Source organism: Pelmatolapia mariae, linkage group LG2, assembly GCF_036321145.2.
Source record: "Pelmatolapia mariae isolate MD_Pm_ZW linkage group LG2, Pm_UMD_F_2, whole genome shotgun sequence".
NCBI lineage: Eukaryota > Metazoa > Chordata > Actinopteri > Cichliformes > Cichlidae > Pelmatolapia > Pelmatolapia mariae.
The window spans coordinates 24,664,008-24,680,095 of NC_086228.1; the positions used below are offsets into that span (position 1 = coordinate 24,664,008).

Sequence of the window (16,088 nt, forward strand, 5' to 3'; positions counted from 1 at the left end):
CATTGATTTGTCACTAAGATGTGAAAAGTAAAAATCCAACAACTCAAGTAATAATTTTTAAATTAATGTTGACTTTAAAAATTATATCATAGATGAGTCCTTACAGTGCACTTTTATATGTAAGACATATCTGCATAAGTAAATGATAATGACAAATGAAGAATGACAGTGATGTATGGAGTACACTTAGCACTGTGACAATGGAAAATGAAACTAAATGACTCGTCAGTGAGGGAACATTAAGACTGTATATGTATGATCATACCTGTAGTTGTGTTATGAGTCTAAACTTTCAAGTTCAGCTGAGACAGTAACAGCCACCTCTTTCAGGTCAAAGTGTATTTGAATGGAAAGAGCACAATCTAATTTACGGCCTAAGAAAGATGTTTTTATTCAAGATCCAAATGGTTTTGGGTGATTCTGCACTATTATGATTAGGCCCAGTGAGCAATAGTCTAGCTGTTGTCAAATTAGTAATGTTGTATGTGTGGCGAAGGAACAAAACAAACAAAACAAAAAAGAAAGAGAAGAAGCCTGCATGAGATTTCTGTCTATGTGCTGACCTCTATTCCATATCTGTACCTCTTTTTGAAGCTTCTGAAGCTGTTCCTCCATGGTCTCAATCTCCTGCTTGTAATCCAGTATCTGATCACCTTTATCTTCCCTAGAAAACATATCAGCACCGCAAATGCAATTACACAGTTTTTCTAAAGGCTTTTTCTTTTCTTTTGACTTGTATCTGTGATAAAGTGGCAGATAGAAATATAATTAGAGTAGAAAACGCTGTAATATTCTAAAACCGTACAGGCGTTTAATAAGCTGTGTGTACTGGATTATACCTGTGAGCAACTCATCTGGTCCCGACTCATTGCTCAGGTTTGCAAATAATCTTCATAGTCTTGACACTGACTTTTGTCACAACTTTTTAAGCGTTCTCCTGACTTCTATCATCTCAAGCACATACTGCACGCTCACGCAAACACACAGACTCACAGTTGTTGTTTAAGCCGGCGCAGTTTGGCCTTGCTGTCTGCCAGCTGGAGTAGCAGACCTTGGGATGACTCCTCATTGCGGCCAACCAAGTGCCCCGTTGTGGAATCAGACTGGGCCTCCCGCTCCCGACACAGCTCTGCTATTCTCTGGGAAGAAGAGAGAGAGAAAGATCAATGATGGATGTGGAAAAGGATACAAAGAACAGCTGAAAAGAAAGACGTGGGTTGAGGACTAAAGGCTCAGAAACACATTTCTGAGGATCTGTGAAGGTGAAAACAGTGAGCCGCACATGGCGACTAAATAAGTATGTGCTTCAGTAGATGCCAGCAAAGGTAAGATACTAGTGTTTTGCTGTGTATGCACTCTTTTTTTACAGAGTAAGGAGCTTGGGCTGCTGTGATGTCTTCAGATGTTTTAGGCTGTTTGACGTTTTGTGATGTATAATTTAAGTCAGATCTGTGTAGCAGCAGAAAATTCACACAAGGGTTAAATGTAGCAGGTAGCTTTGCAAAGGGGGTATATTTTATAAACATTAATGCAGAATAACCTTTTTATTCCTGTAATTTTGCAAACCAGCACAGCAACAGAACATTCTGATCTTACGCAGTATTCACATAAAGGAGAGCACAGTGGGACAGGGTTTTATTAGGGCCGATTTAAATCTGTGGAATTTATTTGAAACAAAATTTAAGATCTTACAATGCTTTGATCTCATATTAAGGTTGTAGCAAATGCCTTTTAATCCACTAGAAGCTTAAGACAGATCTCAGTTAAATATCAGTGGATTCAAGGATTGAGAATGTGTTTGAGATCAGAAGGCAGGAACATGAAGTGGAATCTGAGGTGCATTTAGAAATGACTGTGGGGTCTTTGCTGTTTCAAAGAAGTAAAGTTACTACGCTCCTTACACTTTTTTTTTTTTTTTATAAATACTGTAGTCTGTTATCTCCAGCCTAACAGCATGCATTTCATTTTCCAATTCATTGTTACTTAAATCACATTAAAACTTTTGACCACAATGCCATTTCAATCCCACTGTGCACTAATGTTTTATGAATTTTAATTAGTTCTATGGGTGGTTCAGCAGAGATTTCACTGATACCACCTTTTGTTGGTTAAAAAGCAGAATTATTACAACTGTAGGAGGTAATCCATAGCTACAAAATGTCTGGGCGGCATCTGGTGTGAAATGTTGATCCAACTTGAAACAATGGAGGAACTGATTCACTTGCTGAAACTGATTTAGTTAATTAACTTTTAATTTCTTCAGGAAAACACATTTTCAATTTCCTTCTTGTCACGTCGGCGTGATTGAAAACATCATAAATGCCCAATTTTTTCATTTTCATTCATTACAGTTCTCCAGCAAAGAATCAAACAACGGACAATGATGGTAAATTCACTTTAAGGCACAATAACGCTCACACTATGAAGTCCATACTCCCACAGCAATGAAGTTGCACCCACGCAGGGGTCTGCTTCCATCTGTCTGCACAGTTGAAGAGAGCAAAAGTGATGCAGTAATTTGGTGTTCTTTCCAATCAGCTATTATAGCCGTTATTAATTTGTGTCTTATTTGCTCATTTGTCAAGATTTAGATGAGCTGCTCAGCACTGTCATGTCTGGTATATGTAGCTACCACCAGCTGCCAGTTAGCCTAGAATAGCCCACAGAAACAGGAAGAACCGATGGCCTGACTCAGCTAAGGGGTTAAAAATTGACCTACTAATCTCTTCCTTGTTATCATGTTTCATTATCAGAATAAAGGTTCTATACAACTCTTCCAAGCTACCTCCCAGTGCACGATCTAATAAACGCTCAACTTTAAGTAACCTTGGTACTAGTTACACCTTTTTACTGCAAACTGCAAACTGCCCCCAAACTAGAAATCTTAGAGCTTAATTATCTGATCTGTTTTCTGATTTTTGTGACTACTCGTTCCTTGTTCATTGCGTTGTTCTGTCGCGTCTGTCTGGTTATCATGCTCTTGTGAAAGTTTCTTAGTTCCCTTTTCGTTGAAAGAAAAAATTAATCACAATCAGACTTCCTGTTTAAATTAAAAATGACGGTAGGCTTTGTGCTAGAATCATTTCGGGATGTGCTGCTTTGCAACTTCAGGAAGTCACAGATAATTTCACAGGTGCTGGTGGGAAGAATTAGTTATATTTATATTATAACAGGCTGTTTCATTCCCCATGAGTTTCTATTTAGCCTAACAGCTACTGGCTGCTTCTTGAGATTGGTATCAATGCTGTCATTTATCTTTTGGTTAAAAAAAACGCAAGTGTCAAGCTATTTCTTTAAGGCTTTGTGTATTGCATACCTCCAACTGTGTGTCTCTCTGTGCCAGCAGGCTTTGGATCTGTTTGGCCATGGAGCTAAACACCAGCTGCAAGTCTGCACCTTCAGTCTCCACTAGCTCCTCCCACTGAAGTGGCAGCACCACACGAGGATCCTGAGTTACCTGCAACGAGGACCATTTTTTAGGCCTCTATGACAAGATCAATACACATCTGGGACACCTGACACAAAATAGCCCAGGCACTGCAAGCGCTGTGTGAATACCAAGCATTTGTGTACAACGAAAAGGAAAAGAAAAATAAATTCTCACATGTCTATGTGTGAAAGCTGTAGAAAAATGCACTAAAAAAATTCACTAGTGCATGCAAAGCTAGTGATCATGTTGACAGGTTTAAAAATCTCCTCGGGTGTAAGCCATACAGAAGGAAAGCAGGGGGTGCATCCATTCACACAGAAAAAGCACCTCTCACCTCTGTGATTTGTTAGGCTGAAAAACCTGGGGAGAAAAAGGCTGGGAGGCAGCATGCTGTTACTGTAATTCAGTCACGCTGCTATGCAAAATGTTGTTTTTGTAATTCCAGCAATTATTCATGGGGGGTGTTTTTAAAAGAGGCAATTTGGCCTTTCTGCCTTATTGGGGCGGATGGTGGACAGTGACAGGAAAAAAGATGAAGGAGAGACAATGATGTGACAGAGGGGGAGATTGGAGAGGTGGACATGGGAGGTGGAGGATCCAGCTTACAGTGGCAGCAAGGGGCACCCAGAGGTCCTTAAAAGGCTGCCAACAGAATGACAAGTAGCTCATTTTCACAACTCAGTTGAAGCACAAGGAGAAGGTATAACAATTTCATTCTTTCTGCCTACAGGCCAGACAGTGAAGGGACTCTTTGCTTAATCATGTTTGGGAACAAAAATCCTCCAAGAATTTCTTTTTTAATGAGTGAGGGATTTGGTTTGATTAATTCTGCACTTACTTACCTGCTGAATACAACTGGCAATGCCAGCCTGGGTTTCAATGTCCAGGGACTGGATCTGCTGAATGAAGGTTTCCTTATTCTCGCACTGTAGACACAGGAAGAGATGGAGTCAGGTGTGCATGTTAGATCAAAATACCAAAAAGTGTGTTCATAGGTATTCCTGGAATTAGCCATGAGGGACGCTTATTAGAAGACAGCAGGGCAGTCTTTGGGTGGAGGACTCCTGGACGACTCTCCTTAGACTCAGACATTTTGTAAACTTGCACTGTTGAGCGGTCGGGCAAGATTATCACGCCACTTTAACGTGAAGCCTGAAATTGGCCCTTGTACAAGGTTGCCAGGGTAACACAATACAAGGCTAAAACTGATGCCAGCGGAAACTCTAATGAAACAAACAAAAAAACCAAACAGTATTTGAGCGCAATGATCCTGAGCTGAAATTAGAAAAGGAAATGAATCAAGATCCTCTGGAATGAGTTTATACAAAATAGTGCACAACAATCTGTCTTCTTTTATGTTTTCCTAGAAGAATGTTTCCTTCAGGCCTTTCTGGTAAAGTTTAAACAACAAATCTGTGTAGTGAGCACCAAAAATATGAGAAAAATTAGTCCAAAGAGTTCAAGGTGTGCACATTACTTTGAACTGATTTTGGAGGAAAGAACATGTAAAGTAAAGTGAAATTTATTGTGTCTGTCCTCCTACTTTGTTTTTAAGTAACATGCACAATGCTGCTGTGGTCAGCTTTGACCAAAGCATGACGGTCATATGAGCGTGTGATCACCTGCACTGCACTTCCTAGTAAGAGTAACAGCAGTCGCCTGAGCTCCTCCACGGCTGCCTCTGAGGACACAGAAATAACTGTCATCATCATCATTATCATCATCATCTTCACCCCCCCCCCCCCCCCAGCACCCTCCTCCTTATCATTATCACCTTAATGTGCTTCACAGATAGCTGAGATATAGACTCGAACATAAAGTATAATTACTTTCTTCCTGCTGAGAGACATGACACTGATAGGATCGTGTTGTTATCTTTATACCTGTTAGGGGGTCCTGGCCCAGAATGGCAACATTTGGGAGAGACATGAGTATCAACTGCTGCAAGTCTTCCTGAAAAAGAAAAGAAATGTAAAGAGTTCAGCACATACACATACACACACACACACACACACACACGAAAACACCTCAAGTAATCACCTGGACCGTCCTGTTCTTCTGCCCTCAGTTAGCCGAGATAAACAAAAGCGCAGGAACTTTCCACCAGTCGGCTCTGATTTGTTGTGTAAACAAATAAGAGATCCCTGATAAGACTGCATTGTTTTGTTCTTACAGGCTGGTAAGATTTTGTACAATTTTAGTTTAATATAGTTCGCTGCATCTTGTTCTCTACTTATTCTCAATGTGTAATAGAATCAAAGAAAAACAATATGATGATAGCAGTGAATAAGAAACCTGCAGCTAAACCACTTAACACTACTGGCAACTACTGCTGACCTTTTGGGTATAACATATGGGTAATGTGGGTGATGTGACAGCAATGCAGACGCACTGACATAATCTTAAAGATCACAAGTGACGTCATAAACAACCAGAACAAATTACTTGGAGCGAGTCAATCCAATTATTAGTACTTCCAACAAACCTGACTGGTACATGATCATAGCCATTATTCATTTACTTCAGCTTGTAACAGATATATTAGTATTAGTATTTACTCAGGAAATCTTAACTATAATAAGTGTATATAAACATTTTTTTGTCAAAACTGACTTAACAGATTTCACTAAGGAACCATCTCCTTAGTGGATCTGCTATGACAGGACGAAACCAAATAGGTACAGATCAATCACCGGAAACCGTTTACTACTGGAAGCAGCTGCTTGTCTACATTTAGCAAACTCTTTATTACACAGACCTGTTCAATTTCTTTCTAAGATCTAATCTAATCAGCCAATTACATGGAAGCAATTCAGTATATTTAGAGATGTAGACATGGCCAGAGAGGACCTTCTGAATTTCAAACCGAGCAGCAGAATGGGTTGTTGATGCCGAATGGGCTGATCTGAATATCCACAATCATCCTGCCTTGTATGAGCAGTTCAGGCTGGGGGTGCTGTAATAGTGTGGAGAATTTTTTCTTGTTCACTGTAGTCAAATGGCACCTACAGTCACCAGATCTCAATCCTCAGCTGACAGTCACCAGACCTCAATCAGATCTCAATCAGCTGCGCAGCTGACAACTCTGCAGCAACTGTGTGACGCTGTCATGTCAGTATGAACCAAAATCACTCAAAGATGTTTTCAGCACCTCGTTGAATCTATGCCACAAAGAATTAAGGCAGCTATGGAGGTAATAGGGGACCTAACCCAATACTGATAAGGTGTACCTAATGAAGTGACCACTGAATGTACTTTCAAGAGAAATTTCAATAATTTTGAGTTGCTTTAATAAGAAGACAGCTTGATTGGTTTTCTTGTTAACAAAAATTCTGATCACAGACTGTTAATAATCAATTTTTAGAAGTTTTTTTCCAAAATATTTGTTTAATGCGTATCCTTATTGTCTAGGAGATTATCTAAGATTAACTACAATTCAACTGGTCAAAGCTGGACTTTTGTTGCATGTTGTCATATTTCCTCTGCACTTTATTTTATTTATTTATGTATTTTTATTTCTCCACTGCCAAAAAGGGAAAACATTCCTAAAAAAAAAAAAGAGAACATCTTTTCATTACTGTCTTGATTATCTCAGCTGAGGGACTGTGCATCTTACAGAAAACCATTTAAAAATTTGAATTCACTAAAGCCATTAAATCTCTGGCTCCTCATTTTGGACATTTCCTGCATGGTCCCGGGCTACAAAGTATTTTTAATGCATTTCAAATTCAGGAGATTCAGGACGAGCAGAAGGCCCACCAACACTGTGTTCATCTTGTTTCAGCGAGTCGTAATTTCTGCTTTGAGCTCTTGGACAAATCTCCTGGCAGACTCAAATGACGCTGAATCAAGCTGGACCACAGACGCCTCAGACATTTCCCGTCCAGAAACCTGGCTTCTCTGGCAGCAGAAAGAAATATCTGTCATGTGACCCCACAGCGCCTCCCTCCTCCTACGTTGCCATCCAGTGCATCACTAGTGTAGAGGGTAATCATTACTGTTACTTTGCCACTTAATTTAGTTGGTCTTAAACTTAAGAAAAAGAAAAAAAAAAGAGGAGAACAACTTCACCGTTAATTAAAAACATTTCTGTCAGAGAGCCACACGCTGTTGCTGGCTAGCTCCTTTCCCAACTGCTCAGAAAGCCTGTTCACAACCTCCTCACATCCATCAGCGCAAAATCACAAGAGTACAGATGTAAGTCACAATTACAGCTCTCTCAGCTGCTTACTGTAATTTATAAACTGTATGGGGAGAAAGGCAGGGACTCCCTTTAGCAACTGGCATGTGCAGCAAACCTTATGTTTCTGCTCCTTCAGGGCGTGCAGGATATTAGCCACTGTAGCTCTGAGTTGGTCATCGTGCAGCTCGTGGCTGATGATGCCAAACAGACTTCTGCAGGAGATTAGCCAGACTGATAATTATATAGAAGCTCCTTGTTGTTGTTGGCACAGTAATGTCTTTGCACGGGCAATTCCCTGCCGGGCAGTACGGCCAAGATACATACTGGGTTGTATTTGCTTGAATGCCTCCTGCACTTTATTTCATACATTATTATTTATAATACAATACAAAAGAAAGAGGTCAAGAATATGAAAAATGTGCAGTGATTTCCAGGGCAATCACACTCAAAGTTAATTTCTTAAGGAAGTAGATTTTTCCACTAAAGCAAATGCCCCCCCCAAAAAAGGAATTAGCTAGATGGAGCAGTCCTGAAACTGGGATAAAAGCATTCATCACACTGCTGGCTGCAGTTAAGAAGAGAATTAAGTTCCATCTGTAAGATCTTTTTCAAATCCCGCCTTTTTATTGTATGTTGTTTGGATTGGTGTTGGCGTTAATTTTTGCCACAGACTTGCTTTTATTTATTTTTCCCCCTAATTTTAAATTTTGGCTTTATGCAAAAACAGATTAGTAGAGACATCATTTATTGGATGTTCGGCAGCCGTAAAAATGTCACGGTTTACCAAGGAGAGAGATCTTTAAAATGTGGAGGGTCAATAAATTAGTAGTCAAGAGAAATTAACATTTAAAATCCCATTAACAGAAAGCTGGAGAGCAAGTGTCTCATTCAGTGGCAGTAAATGGAGTTTAAAAAAAAGAAGAAGAATAGATTAAGAAAGACATAGGAGAACAGAATACAGTCAGCTAGAGTATAATACATTAGCATATAATGAAATTAAACCAGTAGAATAGAGCAGGATACATGCAGCATAGCACTCATAAATTTTACAGTAGGTTATATGAGTCCATACAGTAGACGTGCACAGCCTTCACTTCCCGCCCGTGTCGTCAACACAAATAACTCCGTTTCTATAGAAGACAAGCTGAGGTCACAGCAGATATCAAGCCCTGCCAAGCTGCACACTGTTTCTGTGGCTTAAGCTCTCCACACTCTTGCCATTGTATTGCACGCACTCTCTCACATAAACACACAGACAGCATTAAACAGCATAAAAAAAATTATAATAATAATTCAGTGAGAAGTAAAGCTGTGACCGATGTGGAACTAAATGTCTGCAGAGACACTGGAGCCTATTCTGAGCACACCTGCTGAAATTCTAGTGCAATGTCGGCTGATGTGAGCTTCTCAATTATTTGGCAGTGTGCTGTGCTGCTAGGGGCTTTCAAGGGACATTAGTGATTCACTGAAAATTAGGAAGTGAAACCTCGTAGACTCGTGTTCTTCTGTTGTGTGACAAGCAAAACAGTGCATGTTCAGTCCACCTGACTCGTACTTCGGGATGGTTTCCTCGCTCAGAGCAGTAGCTTTCTGAATCATCCTCCGGGGGTTGGAAGAATTGTGTCATTTCCTCAAATGCCAACGGCGCATGTGAATGCACATTATGAAATGCATGATACTGTGGGCTATTTGATAGATTCTCAGTCTCCTTCCTTCCTCAAGCTCTAACCACAGCAGCAGCTAAAAAATGCAGCTCGCCACTCCTCCACTTTTTCTCACCCCATTTGCCTGATAATAAGCAAGGACACGTCGACTGTGGATGGAAAATTCTCTGTTTCATCTTTTCTCTTGTGCTAATATGCTGCCTCCCTGTGCATACACTTCAAATTTTCCACAATACCCCCAAGCAATATATTGTTAGTGTTAAGAGTGATAGTTGAGCCTCATCTTGTTCTCTGTTTTTACTACCTCGCAGCTAGAAAACTGCTTCTCCGGCCCTCTGCCATCACCCCGTCTCCCTCGCCATTTGTGTCGCTGTGAGTCATGTTTTAGAAAGATATTCCAGCGCTTTCACAAGACTTTTTTTCTCGTAATGAGAAGCTGGGAGTCATTTTAGTCCATCCACAAAAGAAGCCATTACACTAGTGTTTATGAAAACTTTTTTTTTCTAGAAATGCTAGAGAAAGTGATTGGGGCCATTCAAGACAGGAGCTGGACCATTTACAAATGACCGTGCAGCCTGTATCACTGTGTCACACGTTTGCCTCGCTATCTCGGTGTAATGACTTGTCCTGCCGCTGAGATATTAATGCCACAGTTTGACAAGGTATCAAACCACCCAATTAAGCTTTGTTGAAGCGTGTAGCTACAGAGATGAAACTTCCAGAAAAACACCTCAAAGAATTAGTTTGACATTTTGGGAAAAACATGTATTTATTTTCTTGCTGAGAGTCAGCGATCGATACTGCTTTCATGTCTGCTTGCTAAAAGCTGCCGGGGCAAAGTTAGCACCAGAGTAGCATAGCATGAAAGAAAACAAGGTAAAGGTGAAAAAAGAAAACAAAAAACTAACAAAAAAAGTACCAGCTCATTAACTGACATATTCGATTTTCTTAATCCCTACGTAAGGACTGTTGCTTAGCTGGATGCTGGACTTTGAAAGCTTTATACAGCAAAAATAATTATGTGTTAGTAAACTTAAATTGCAGCAAAGACAGGTTTCCAGCCACTGTGATGAGCTCAGCTAACCAACTGCTGCCTTATTGCATCAAACTATCTTGCAATCAAAGTTGTTGCAATCATACATGCAACAACTATCTATTCAAACACAAATATGTTTAGAGTTAAGATTCCTGATTTTATAGCACATGTGATAGTACTGTTTTGGTGCTTATTCATAAAGAAACTAAGATTGCAAAATAAAAATAAATTCATACCGTTTCACACCATATGTCTTTTTTAGACATTTACAGTTGCAAATCTTCTAACATTTTACTAGTTTAGATGAACTTTTACGCAACATTAGGAGGCTATACCATCCAGCTGCATCATCAGCATTTTGCAGTCATGCTTCTGCTGACCCGAGGTTTCCGCTAACACCTGAGGGAAATACCTGGTGCTCTAGATGTTAAATGCTCAGCTATGTTCACTGCCGAGTCTCTAACTGTGCCTGCTGTTTGAAGTTGAGCAGGTAGCGTATAAAGCCAGTTTATTAAAGCTTTCTGGCTGAAATCAGGTTCCTGTTGCCTCTGAAAACAGGCTGATAAAAAGCACTGTGAAGCAGAACGATAAAGCTGTAGTAACAACGGGCGAAAAGACACTGTAGCTCGAGCGGCAGACGACAAACCTCACGGGGGTTCAGCACTGCAAGTGCTCATTTTTACATTGCAAGGAGCTGTTTGCTTTGTGGCAACCCAGCAGCAACTAATGAGCCAATATTTGAACAGTTTTGTCCAGATAATTATGTCCAGAGCTTCACTGAGAAGACCACGAGATGCAGGTGTGGGGTTTGTTTTTATTTTCTGAATACTGTGCAAAAAGTATTCATCTGTCCAAGTTCTAAAATATAAAAAGTGCACAAAATGCAGTTACATAAAAATATGAGCTAAAAACGAAACTGTAGTTGCCCTCATAGCTTTCAAAAATTTCTTTCTTTATCACAGCCAAATGGACTATACCGTTAATGGGTTTCTTCTTGTTATAGTGGGAATGTGAAGCTCAGGAGAAGTCCTGTGCAGGCTCTGTTGCCTTTCAGTACATTGCCCTGATTTCCGTCTTGATGATTTGATCTAATAGAATCTCAACAACCTCCCCTCATCCCCACCCCCCTCTCTCACCACCATCACCCTCCCCTACCTGGTAGAAGGCTCGCAGGTGTCGATTTAAAATAGAAAAATTCTGGACTCTCAGCATGTGGTCGTCTCTCTCGCTGTTGTACAGCCGCTCCACCTTGGGGTTTGGATCTCTGGGTGGACACACACAAAAAAACCACACACACACACACACACACACACACACACACACACACACACACACACACACACACACACACACACAGTGGTTTACACACTGCAGCTTGATCAAACAGCCCAGCAACATTTCTCTCCAGATGAGAAATTCTTATGCAACAGTGCATTTAAGCAGAGTGAATAAAATTTTAATGAGGTCTGAGAAGCAGGCAGTGAGAATCCACATGCAATTATTTGTTGAAATAATGTGGCTTAGGTCGGGCCAAATTAATCAGCCATTGAGCAAATCCTGCCTAAGATCTTGTCTTGCCAGTTAATAGACAAAAGGTTTTCTCCTCCTGAAACTTGAACACGAAGATAAGGGAATCAGTGGAGATGGCTTATAGGATGGCATGATTATAATTTGCTAGAAATTTCAGAACATTGTGCTTTAACACACACGCACTGCAAAACAACATGAGGTTATGAAACCGAGTGTGATAAATGTTACATCACTTTTCATGCAAAAGAAAAAGAACAATACCAAGTGTTTGCAACCATGTTAGCACCTCTCTGATGCTGTGCTGTGGCACACCATAAAGCATAAGGGAAAATGCTTACCGTTAGCATGATAGGGTTCTTAAATTACCATCAAACACAAAGTGAGGGTTGGTATTTTGGGAGATATTTGCGCATAAATCAAAGAAAAACTACAAAGTGGACACGAAAAGTGATGGTGCCGCATTAAATATCACAAAATTAAGACTCACTCTGAGCAAAAATCGAGTTTCTGTCCCCTGAGTCATGCTGTCAGTTAAACTAAGCTGAAGTATTTTAGTGCACAACATTAAACTGAGGGAATTATCTGCCTTTATTTAACAGCTGTATGGCTGTAAAAGGGCTGGATGCAACTAACACACTGCCAATATGTCCCAGTGGTCACTCAAAACACTGCGACTGTTTATTTGTTTGTGCAGTGACATCATTACAACGTATGAACTGTGCAGCCCACAACCCAGAAGGAAACCAGGACATTAAAAAAGCTTCTGTGGTTCATGCACGGTGCAAGAACCATTATAGAAGCAGGCAAGACTGCCAGGCATACAAATAAAGGTGTTGTTGATTTTTTCCAGTTGTCAGTAACGTTACTGCAACCAAAAAAACCCATCCATCCAAACAGGCATTTCCTCCATATTATAAAAAGAGAGATGTAAAATTATTGGCAGGACACAGCTGCTCACAAGGTCAGTTTGCACTCTTTCTATTATCCCACACACTGTCCATCACCTTAACTCACTTCACTTAAGTTGCATAAGCATCTCAATCACCAGGCCACCAGGGTGCCCAATTTCAGTGCTTTTTAATGGCTTTCACTCAAAAAGCAAAAAAAGCTGCCATGGAGTTTAAGCAAGAATGGGTTGTGTGTACATGTAAGCGTTTGAGATTGCCGATAAAAGCCACAGGCACTTTTTTTGCAACTAATTGCAAGGTTGAACGGTTTATATTTTCCGTTTACAAATGAGCACTTATGCTTTTATTATTTTACATTTATATTATTACATTTAAAAGCAGACTGACTGGGTAAAGTTTGCAAAGGTTTATCAAGTTATCTTTTCCCCCTCTCTAATAGTCACGTTTATTGCAGTGTCCACAGCTAGGAAGCAGTGAAAGTGAGAAAATGTTGATGAATCTTACATGACCCTCATGACCTCATTGAGGAAAATCCCATTGGTCAGCCTCAGGTAGCGGTCTCGGGCGCTCTGCGAAACAGTGTTCACTTCCATGTACTGGCTGTAGTGAGGTGCACCGTCCTCACTCTCTACCATATTCTCAAACAGCAGCACCTATGAGAGACAGATAGAGATGATCTTGTGTGGTGACCAAAGACAAGGAAGAACCAGCACAGGAGCAGAAAATAGACACAGAGATGGGCTAAGAGAAAATTTTCGCACAGGAAGTCACTTGAGTCTGTGCACCTGTCCGAACAGGTGGGATCTGTGCGCTCACACTGGGAAGCACTTCACAGTGACAGCCAGCCAAGCAGGACTGCAGCCAAGGTTTCTCTCTCGCGCGCTTCTAAGACGACTTGTGCCAATGCAAACTGCAATATAATGAGGTTTATTCCCACCTGCACCTTCTAAAAACTGCACGGTAGGTAAACAAAGTAACAAGCCAGAGTTGGTCTCAGCTGATGAGGTGATACAGAGGAGACTGAGATGCGGAGGATAACAACTGGGTTGGGTGGCAGGGGATCCCTTCAGGGTGAAAAATCTCATGTCAGTGAAAAAATGACCTGCTGAAGTGCCCTCAAGAAAAAAAACAAACCTCTTCCAAGTCCTGAATCTGACATCTGACCAGCCCCCTCTTTGGAAAGGGGAAACAACAGCCAATGAGAACATCCCTATAAGACTTAGTGATCACATTATCCAAGCAGAGATCATTAACCAGAAGGGGGAGACTCGGTGACTTGCCATGTGGAAAACCCAGCTGGGAATTCAGTGTGTTACAGCTGTAGTTGGTTTAAGAGAGCGCATACTCTACGACTTTGCGTTACTTTGAAATCAGAAGCAGCCCAAGGACACGGAAGTGTCAAGGCTGGGAGAGAAAAAGTTGGTTATTAAGAGGCGAGGGAAGCTGCCAAAAGGAGAAGTGTTTGCTTTTCTGTACACAACAGAAAAAAAGGCAGGGTCGAGGCTGTTTGTGTTATTTATTCAAGTTTTATATGTATTCTGACGAACAGAACTGGAAAACAGACTGGTCTAAAAAAAATTTCACAAGCTTTCTGACTAGAAATTATACAGACTTTACTACAGAATTGGTTACCGCTAGGTCGGATTTTGTAATTTTTTTCACACCGTTTTACACCCTCCTGTTTTATTCTCCCCTCTGCGCCTCTATAAATGATGACCTTTTCTCTAACTCAAAGTGATAAATGATAAATGACGTACCCATTGCGCCAACGCACTTTCCATGAATTCCTCTATTATCTCCTTAATGCTGGACTCCATTGTTGTGGCACGAGGGCTGTGAAACACTACAGAAGACAGCTAATTAAAGAATATCACCAACGCGGTGTATGTAATGAATCAGAGACAGAGAATCCATCTTGCGTCAAGTGAAGTAGTTTGACATTTGTGCGGCCCTTCTTCCCCTCCCTCTACCTCGTTTGCTGTCTCTTCCTCTCTGACTGCGTGTGTCAGTTAGTTTCATTGCAAAACCACACCGGAATTTTTCAAAACGCACATGTTGAGGGTTTTTTAAAAAAAAAAACACACCCTCAAAACTTCACACAACACACACAAACACGGAAATATTTTTCTTGAGTACCGCAAAACACTAGAGTGCAAAAAAGGGACATTGTAACTTCGCAGAGGTGAAATATTAGGCCTATTTCCTCCTCTGCGTATTTATGCGCACATTTCCCTTAAATGTGTGTTTTTACGCCATTATTTGCCTCAGTATCGCCTTGTTTTGACCTTAGACATGACATGTTGATCTAATGTGTGTTAAAAATGAGGTTTCCACTTGAAGTTGTCAGAGGTTTAGCGTCTCCAATGTTCACCATGCGTTCAGCTGCGCTCCAAGCACTGTGCAATAGTGACCTCTGGTGCTTCAAAAGGAAAGTTCATGCTTTCACATATTATTAATTACATCATCAAAGGGGGAGCGAGCTTCCTTACTTTGAGCTAGCTGCTGTGTATAATGCATTGCAGTATTTTCCATTCTATAGCTGGCTAAACCTGCCGTATAAGGCTTCATCTGTCAAGGCTTTGACAGATGAAGCGGAGTACAAGTAAATGGACAGGGGCGTTTCTAGGATTTTTTTTAGGTGGGGTTGGTCAAACACAGAGCAGGGTGGGACCACAGGAAATCAGTATTTTTAAGCAGAAAATGAAACCATTAGTGCAGAAAACACGTGGCACAACTTTCAGGTCCATGTCCAGCCCTGTGTTCTACTTATTATGTGATTTATTACGTGAAAAGTGCTGCACAAGAGTTTAAATAGCTTTTTGTTTGTTTGTTTGTTTGTTTACTGGATATTTGTTTTGCAAAGTGGAAAAACAGTAACTTAACTAAAAGTTAAGTAAAAACTTCCCTATTAGAAATTATATGCTGTATACTGTATAATGTTCTCATTATGTGTGCTCTTCAGATTCATGTAAATACTAGATATAAATATTTGTTTCTTAAATGCTGCAGCTCAATGTGATTTTAATTACTTGCGTATTGCTGATCAATAACAATAGCATGCTCAATAATCCAAGTAAGGAAATCTCAGAAAGCTCATTCTGTTCATCTGGACGTTGCCTTTTCAGGAGGAGAAACATTTCGTCAGTCATTCAAGTGAGTTCTGTTCTTTCCTTATAAGGCTGGGGAAGGCAGGCAGCTGAGACTAGCTTGGACGGGTGACAAAACATAGAATTAATTTTCTATAAAGAAACTACAACTTTAAAATAAATATCATGGAGTCCAATAACTGCACTCCAAATAGAGCAGAAGCAGAAAGTAGCACAACATAGAAATACTA

General features: G+C 40.5%; 1 protein-coding gene across 1 annotated transcript in view; it reads right to left on the reverse strand.

Annotated features, from left to right (window-relative positions):
- The window catches only part of ccdc88b (coiled-coil domain containing 88B), a 57,950-nt gene extending 43,290 nt beyond the window's left edge, over nucleotides 1–14,660 (reverse strand). The window contains exons 1-9 of the mRNA XM_063486410.1: nucleotides 14,509–14,660; nucleotides 13,256–13,404; nucleotides 11,469–11,577; nucleotides 5,314–5,383; nucleotides 5,053–5,111; nucleotides 4,273–4,356; nucleotides 3,317–3,457; nucleotides 994–1,139; nucleotides 583–664 (exon numbers count right to left, since the gene is read on the reverse strand). Of these exons, the coding sequence (XP_063342480.1) occupies nucleotides 583–664; nucleotides 994–1,139; nucleotides 3,317–3,457; nucleotides 4,273–4,356; nucleotides 5,053–5,111; nucleotides 5,314–5,383; nucleotides 11,469–11,577; nucleotides 13,256–13,404; nucleotides 14,509–14,568 (900 nt within the window). The 5' untranslated portion in view covers nucleotides 14,569–14,660. The remainder of the gene's footprint in view (nucleotides 1–582; nucleotides 665–993; nucleotides 1,140–3,316; nucleotides 3,458–4,272; nucleotides 4,357–5,052; nucleotides 5,112–5,313; nucleotides 5,384–11,468; nucleotides 11,578–13,255; nucleotides 13,405–14,508) is intronic.
- Between the last annotated feature and the right edge of the window lie 1,428 nt (nucleotides 14,661–16,088).